General features: G+C 32.8%; 2 protein-coding genes across 2 annotated transcripts in view; one reads left to right on the top strand and one right to left on the bottom strand.

Moving 5' to 3' along the window:
* Positions 1-1,703: 1,703 nt before the first annotated feature.
* On the top strand, positions 1,704-4,074 carry LOC18037003 (AP-3 complex subunit sigma). Its single transcript, XM_006425613.2, has 7 exons — positions 1,704-1,987; positions 2,081-2,123; positions 2,227-2,288; positions 2,430-2,526; positions 2,913-2,983; positions 3,463-3,554; positions 3,657-4,074. Exons 1-7 carry the CDS (start codon positions 1,919-1,921, stop codon positions 3,721-3,723), a joined length of 501 nt encoding a protein of 166 aa, XP_006425676.1. The 5' UTR covers positions 1,704-1,918; the 3' UTR covers positions 3,724-4,074.
* Positions 4,075-4,150: 76 nt separating this feature from the next.
* LOC18037014 (pyridine nucleotide-disulfide oxidoreductase domain-containing protein 2) overlaps positions 4,151-8,137 on the bottom strand; it is an 8,027-nt gene continuing 4,040 nt past the window's right edge. The window contains exons 7-16 of the mRNA XM_006425615.2: positions 7,804-7,891; positions 6,770-6,811; positions 6,603-6,677; positions 6,420-6,488; positions 5,862-5,977; positions 5,310-5,422; positions 5,053-5,132; positions 4,708-4,828; positions 4,534-4,600; positions 4,151-4,442 (exon numbers count right to left, since the gene is read on the bottom strand). Of these exons, the coding sequence (XP_006425678.2) occupies positions 4,307-4,442; positions 4,534-4,600; positions 4,708-4,828; positions 5,053-5,132; positions 5,310-5,422; positions 5,862-5,977; positions 6,420-6,488; positions 6,603-6,677; positions 6,770-6,811; positions 7,804-7,891 (907 nt within the window). The 3' untranslated portion in view covers positions 4,151-4,306. The remainder of the gene's footprint in view (positions 4,443-4,533; positions 4,601-4,707; positions 4,829-5,052; positions 5,133-5,309; positions 5,423-5,861; positions 5,978-6,419; positions 6,489-6,602; positions 6,678-6,769; positions 6,812-7,803; positions 7,892-8,137) is intronic.

Here is an 8,137-nt window from a genome sequence, read left to right on the forward strand (position 1 = left end):
TTAATTTTTTCTTAAATGAAATCAACGATGAAATAGTTTAATATAGCCATTGAATAATCACCATAAGCACAAATTGTAACTAACACAATATTTTTAAATCATTGGAAGAAAAACTCAAAAATACAACCAATTTTTATGTGATTGCATGTGCTGAAAATCTTTTTAATCTTTAACTAATTTTTATTTTGAGCTTTGCCACCACTCTTCTTTGACCATTATTATCTCCCTCAAGTCCTTATCACTCTCCTTAAGTTGGTTCACAGTGCAATTAAAGAGTATACTTATACGAATATGAAAATTGTGATTTTTTTTTATACTTAAATCTCGGGTTTATAGGGTTTTTCATGCCGCCAAAATAGAGAGTAGTGCAAAATAATTGTTTGAAATAGAAGTTTTCATCTTTTTTCGGTATTTCATGTCAACTTTTATTTATTATTTTAATTTTCTCTTTAATAGAAAATCATTTTTTACCCTCAATGAATAACTAACAAACGGTATTTAACTAATAGTGAGTTAATAAAATGATGCTTTGAGTTATTATTTAAAAAGCAAGGATGAAATGAACTATTGTATGAAACCCTAGGGATGAGAATTGATTTTTCCCTAAATTTAAATACTTCTAATTTATAAGCATTTTTCTTTAAATATGTACGTCAAATTATTATAATTTATCTTCTTTGTAATAATTTTTTTAATAATTATTTAATTGGCCTTCCTTAAATTTCTTCTATTTCTATTTGGATAGTATTTTCTTGGTAGTCAGCTATTATTATTTAAAAAAAATATGTTTTAAATTTTTTTCCAAAAACAAAATTTCTTATATTAATCTATAATAAATCTCAGCTTTGACTTTTTATCTTACTATCACAAAAATTATAGTATATATCAGAGGTACTATGGTCCAATTTGAAATTAAAATTGATGTATTAAATTATTTGGTAAACATCAGCTGATGTAGTTTAAAAATTATGTTGATATAATTTTTTATTTGTACCATGAAACGCTTATATCTTTAATAATTTTATCAAAATTACTATTTAAAAATTATGTTAATTACATATTATTAACTTTTGTTTAATAGTTACAGTTTTTTTTTTTTTTACAGTAACTATAATTTCTCAATTCCAAACAAAACCTATATAAAAAATACAACAAATAAACAATATTATGGTACTTGTGTTTTATGTACTTTTTTTTGTTCATAAATTTTAGATTTTTATCTTTCTAATCTAATTTTGTTAACAAATTAAAATGTTTTTTTGAGAAATATTTCTAACTTAAAAAAACTAAACTCTTATAATCAACGTTATATAATTTTTTTTTTTTTTGTATAACTAATTGATTCCCTTTTTTTAATGAAAGAATTAATTTTTTACTTTCTATTTTGTTGATAAGAATGAAATAATTTTATGACCCGGTTAGTATCGCGATTGTTTTACTCTTTTCCATAATCTTGACCCGAGCAAATATTACTTGGGAGTTGAAATATTTCCATAAGCTTTCCTTATTTGCGATTTAATTTATTATTAAAAAAATTCATTGAATTTTTTTTTTAAAATCTGCATTATTATCTATATTTTTTTTTTCTATCTATATTTTCCATGACTTAAAACTCATAATATTTTTTCTTTAAAAATATTATTTTATGACATTATAACGAATAATTTTCTTAATTATGAAAAATGGAGTGGTTATAGGAAAATTATTAGTCACTTAACTAAGAATTAAGTATTGAAGTGAATAAAATTGCTGGTTTTATAATGCTTTCTATAAGATGTTTTAAAGCCTGTCTCTCAAAATTAAGGGGACGAAATTGTATATTTAAAAAAAAAAAGAAAGGAAGCCATTGATCACTGTCTGATCAGTCGATCTGTAGTTTACTTGCTTGGAGCGGGAATAGAAAGCCAAAGGAATAAAAATGATAAAATCGGTGATGGTTATGAACACGCAGGGCAAGCCTCGCCTCGCGAAATTTTACGATTTTCAGGTCTTCCGTTCTCTATCAAACCATTACATTTTTTGTTTATCAATTTTTCCTCCAATCAGTTGCGTCGTTGTATAATCAATTTCGTAATTTCAGCCCGTGGAGAAGCAGCAAGAGCTAATACGCAGCGTTTTCGGAGGTCTGTCTGTCTCTCTCGCTCTCTCTCTGGCACTCAGCAACACGACTGTTTGTATGATTGATCTTCCATTTCTTTATTTATTTTCGTTTTGATATTCATGCAGTCTTATGCGGTAGAGCTGATAATGTCAGCAATTTTGTTGAGGCTGATTCAATTTTCGGCCCGGTATATTCACTTCTTGTTTCATTTTCAATCTTCGATTTTCATTTCAATTTGTTTTCATAATTATTTTCCCTAAGATATGTAAAAGCGGTTGATGTATTTTATCATTTGGTGTCTTCTTTTCCTTAATTATGCTTTTAGCAGGGTACACGCCTTGTATATAAGCACTTTGCAACTCTGTACTTCGTCTTCGTATTTGACAGTTCTGAAAATGAGCTAGCTATGCTTGATCTTATACAAGGTACATTCTATAAGTGTTTTTGTTTAACTTCCACATTTGGATATTCTGTTTTGCCTTAACTTAAGGTTATTAAAATTTCTTGTTCAAGGAAAAAGTTTTGGATGTTGATTATTATGAATGAAGACTTCAGTAGTATAGTATATGGGCTATAATGTTGAGACCTAAAAAGGGAATTTCTGGTCTATCAGCTTGGTAATGAATTCTCCTTGATCATCTTCATAAAAGTGTGTGTAATGTAGCAATAGACCAGAGTTGATTTGTGTCCCTTCTATATGGAATCAACTCAACATATAGTTAATAGCTTGTTGATTATATAAACTACTTTCTTCTTGAACCTTTTACGAGGTTGGATAATTTGTGTCACTTAAAACTTCTGATGACTGCAGTTTTCGTGGAGACTTTAGACAAATGCTTCAAAAATGTATGTGAGCTCGACATTGTGTACAACTACAGCAAGGTTGAGTCTTTATCTTGTTTTCTTCTTTTGAAAAAAACTCTTATGCTCCCTGAAATATGAATTCTTTATATGGTTCAAATTTGAAGGCTCTATGTTGGATTTAACAGGCATGGGAGATTTAGTTGAGAAAACACTTAGATATTTTTATGTTTATGAGTTAGTGATACCTTTTGCTCTGCAGTAGGTCTAGTTGATACCTGAAAGATTATTTCACTGCCTGTTGACTTATTTTAGATTTAAGCATTTAGTTAAATATTGAGTCACTTTGTGAAGCAACTTTTCCTCACTTAAGTTTTTTCAACCATATTGATGTGCTTTTGGGAGTTGTATTGCAACATCCACGTGAAATACTGATGGAACATGTGGTCTGTTGGTCTTTGACCAGAAAATAATGGGCTTCTACGTGATTGCTTTAGAGGGGGACCGAAGCACTCCCTTTCTTTTATAGTAAGCTCTTACAATTTACTATATTTTGGCAGTTGCACACTATTCTTGATGAGATTATTTTTGGAGGTCAAGTGCTGGAAACAAGTTCTATAGAAGTGATCAAGGCTGTTGAAGAAATATCAAAGTGCTCTCCCTCTCTCTCCCTCTACCTGTTTGTCTTTCTTCGGGCCTAGTACTCGCCCACTTTTGTTATGTTATAACTAATAGATGATTCTGCATGTTGCAGGCTGGAATCAGCCTCAAACGCTATCGCACTTGTCTCCAAGTCTGTTTCTGGTTGGCGAAGTCGGTAGCATGTAGTAATGCAGCTGTTAAAAAAAATCAATGTCACAATTTGAAATTTGAAATGCAATTACATTCAGTTTCAAAACTTATTTGTGTTTGAGAGGGTGGGTAGCTGTGATTCAGATTGAGCTGTCAATATGATACAGTGTTTCTAAAATTGGTGAAGATTTTACTTCTTTGACCACTAATAATTGGATTCAATACAATAAGAAGATACGCTTGGTGGCTACTAGCAAAAGCCGGACTGCTGGAGGTTGCATTCAAAATAGATTTTGTGGAAGAAAATGATAATGTAAAAACTCCTATATATTAAATTATGCATATTTACCAATTATGAAGTTTGTCCTTTGTTCCGGAAATGAGTTTGTTCTTTATATTTTGTTTCAATAGAAGTCTTCACCAAAATAGAACAATGATCATTTCAAACTGAAAACAGAAAACAAAAGGTTGTTCTTAGTATTACTTGGCTATCATTGAATAGTTCTGGTGAAACCACAGGATTATTTTCTTTTTCCAATCTCATTTTTCACCATTTATTTGGTTTGTTGACAAAGATGCGCTTAATTAACAACATCAAAGTCATAAGCATCATTAATTCAATGATTTCTTTAAATCTTGAAGAACTATGCGAGCAGCATTACGGCCAGGTGCCCCCATCACGCCACCCCCAGGATGAGTTCCACTCCCGCACATGTATAATCCTTGCAGCGGAGTCCTATAGTTTGACCTATACTCCAAAATTAACAGAAAAAAAAAATTGCATTAAACTTGGCCAGATATAAACATAACAGTCACACAGCAAAGGCTGTAATAATTACCATCCTTTTACTGGTCGCATGAGAAAGAGAGAATCTAATCCCATAGCACCATGAAAGATATTTCCTCCTGTAAATATTCATTTAAAGAATCGGGGACTGAGTGTGATTCATTATATTAATTTTATATCTGTGTGTTTGTGATCTAGGATCCTGAAGGTTGCGGTACTGAAGTACCTGTCAGTCCAATTTCTCTTTCAAGATCTGGTGGTGTCAGCATGTCATAGCCAATAATTGATGAGCTGAAGCCAGGGGCATATTCATCAATCAATGAGAAACATCTATTTGCAAATGAATCCTGCAGTAGAAATTAAATGGATGATATAGGACTACTGGGAAAATATTAGATCAATTAACCTTGCCTTGTGAAATATATATAGGGTTAGTATACCAGCTAGCTGCTGAAAAGGAGACATTCCAAAATTTATGAAGTGGTTACAGAATAACAATTGGAAAACATCTCCAAGTTTAACATGCTATGAAGCTTCAAACTGAGAGACTTAAATTATCAGTTCTACTCACTCTGTAAGCAGGATCCATCCAGCTGCCATCTGATGGCTTATAAGGAGTGTATTGAATAAACAAGTTAATAACATGGTTTCCTGCAAACAGAGAATTTTTTTTTTAATTTACAACGTAGTAGAGAAATTATACTTTTTGCAGATAACATGAAAAACCACAAGGATGACGAATACGTTCCATTTTTTTGCAGGATAAAAGTACCATGAACAAAAAACTATCCAACACCAACTAAATCCATAAAAACCTATGTTTGATACCTGGTGGAGAAATAGTCTTGTCAAGTACAGAAGGAATCGTCATTTCAATAATTGGCCTTCTTGATGGTAATCCATTAACAGCTTCTTGACAGGCAGAATGAATCTCCTCCATGCTAATAACAGTAATAAACCAGATCTAAGATTTGCCGATGTCATTTACACTAAATGGTTTTAATGATGTTAAAGTTCAAAATGAAATGTAAAAGCAGGCATGCAATGGCGAAGTAGCCAAGGTATTTTGATATTTGGGCGTTCTGTTTTACCAAAGCTGGTTTCTAAAACAATTAAATAAGATCTATGAGAGATTGAGAAAGAAAGTGATCGTAAAATCTTGTGTAGTGGAACCACATATTAGTAAATCAAGAAGCAAATTAATCCATTGCACTTGATTTTATCATCAACAACGAGCAATAAGAGCCATTCTATCAATCAAAATCAGACTCCTATCTCGAGTCCATCTTTTCTCTCCAATCAGGTTTGCCCTTCCAACGATAGGCTTCTTACAGATAAGCACATAGGTCAAACCAACAAGTTAACCAAACCGTATCATACCTCTCCGAACCAATATGAATGGTACCCACATGCTGAGGACCTGGATCAGGATGACTTAATTTGCAACATTGAAACTGGGGCAGTTTATCAACAGCTAAGTTTATTTTTGTAGTTCCCTGTTCCAATGAAAGACCGTCATACAAGAAATGTACGTTGAAGAATGAGAAATGACACAACCATTTAAAAGTTTTTTTCCATGGCCCCATAAGAAAAATGTCAGGACAAGACCCACAACGCAGGTATGGCTTTGAAGCACCTTACACTTTTAACAAATTTCAGAATTCAACACATAGCTAATGCATTATTTACCAGTATTATTTATATATAGAATAAAACCACAATGATTTCCTTCAACTTGGAACTGACAGTCCAATTACCCTTTAACTTCCGAACTAACATACAGCTGCATGCCATTAGCCAGCTTCACTTGTACAGAGGAATAAATTATTCCGTATGGATGCTACCCTAATGTTCCAAATTGACAAAATAGCAGATTATGTACAATAAGAGAAAAAAATATCGATTAAAGTAAAAACAAAAAGATTGTCAAAGACTTACAGAGCTGTAGTCAGAGTGCTTAATGGAAAGGATGAAATCATCAGGAAGAATGTTACCAGGCACCAAGTCCTGCGATAGAAAATCGCAGCCTATTATCACAATCAAAATCAATTTGCAGCAGCAAGTTGATGCTGCACAAGAAATTTTGTATTTGTTAACAAGTTACAGGTATAAACGCTTTACCATGAAAGTTTTATATGGGGTTGCGTTTGATAAAACAATTGAAGAATGAACCTGCGCACCATCGGCTAATTGCACCTACATAAAATTAGCAATGTGTCCGATATGTGATTAGTCCGATCCAAACTTCAAAATCCGCTTCATTGAGCGCATGTTATAGTGAAACTAACCCCGTTTACTCTGCCAGAATCGTTGATCATCAATTGTGAAACCTTTAAAAAAGTAAGTAAATAAAAATATAAGTTATACGAGTGACTATATACAATATAGATAACCAATGAAGGTAAAAAGTTTAGGGACAAAGTCATAAATTACTCCAGAGCTATAACCATAAACTAAAGACGCTAAGATAGCTTGAATGCTAAATAATTCTGCAATAAGAGAGGAAGTCACAAACAATTCAAAATTAAACCAGCAAACTTTTACATGTTCATAAATTCCCAGAAAGGCAAGCAAAGAGTACAGGAAATTAATCATTTAAGTTCAGGACCATCCCTCTGCTGCCTAATACAATGTTAACATTCTGCTAGTTCCCATGATTAGTCTTCCTTACTAGCAATGCAGTTCTGTTACATGTAGCTAACTCTCATTGAGTTCTCAACTTTTTAACTGCAAAATCCTTTTATTCCCACCAGAAAAATGCCAAAGCAGGTATAAGCACATGCTGTGGAAAACTTTGCGTTACTTTAAAGCTATACAAAATGATGTCGAAATAATTCCTCCAGATCAATTCCTTTTTGTTCCCCTTCATTCATGTATTATAGGCCAAATTTCATCAACTGCATGATGTTTCTATGGTCACCAGCCAGAGAAAACAAGAGCAATCAGCCCTGGGGGTTCTGCTCTACAGATGAGCAGCACAATGCATAAAAAAGAGCAGCACACATACACTTTGACAAGATCTAACTAGAATTAAATTATACACCATGTAAAATTGATCTAATTCTTGAAAAAGATTTCAAGAGGCTGAGATGACTCTCCTATTAAATTGTCTCAATTAAGTATGATCCTTCAAACATACGTTTCAATTTATTTCAAGCAGGTTCCAGAATTCATCCCACCTATTCTGGTGTGGACTGATACCAAACTACACATGTTCATGCAACCAAAGTCAGCACATACAAGTTCATAGAGTACCTTTTAATCAATAATAAGGAATGAGGTGGATCACAAAGGCTAAAGAAGTGATATTGGGCAAAAATACCTCTGCTCTTGTCACGATATGAGCCCCAGCTTCCCGAGCAGCACTGCCGATGGCCATGGATACTGAACCCATCCCACCTTCAACATATCTGGGGAAGTGTTAGTTATCAAAAATTCTAGTCACCTAGACAGCTTATAATGTGATAGATCCAACAGAATCATGGCTCACTGAAATTATCAACACTAAAGAACTGCTCTGGAAATTTTAACAAAGCAAAAATGCAAACTAATGTAGGAAGAAATGGGCAAATAATATGAAGGGAAATTTACAATCGCCCACCTATTTGTTTTGCCTTTTTCAAAAATACACAAACACTTTTTTTTTTCAGTGCGCC

This window comes from Citrus clementina, unplaced genomic scaffold (assembly GCF_000493195.1).
Source record: "Citrus clementina cultivar Clemenules unplaced genomic scaffold, Citrus_clementina_v1.0 scaffold_7, whole genome shotgun sequence".
Taxonomy (NCBI): Eukaryota; Viridiplantae; Streptophyta; class Magnoliopsida; order Sapindales; family Rutaceae; genus Citrus; species Citrus x clementina.

Bases quoted from the DNA above. Each gene is read 5' to 3' on its own strand.
- LOC18037003 (XM_006425613.2), top strand. From the start codon at position 1,919: ATGATAAAATCGGTGATGGTTATGAACACGCAGGGCAAGCCTCGCCTC. The intron at 1,988-2,080 runs GTCTTCCGTTCT...TCGTAATTTCAG, and splicing joins CGAAATTTTACGATTTTCAG to CCCGTGGAGAAGCAGCAAGA. The intron at 3,555-3,656 runs GTGCTCTCCCTC...TGCATGTTGCAG, and splicing joins GCTGTTGAAGAAATATCAAA to GCTGGAATCAGCCTCAAACG.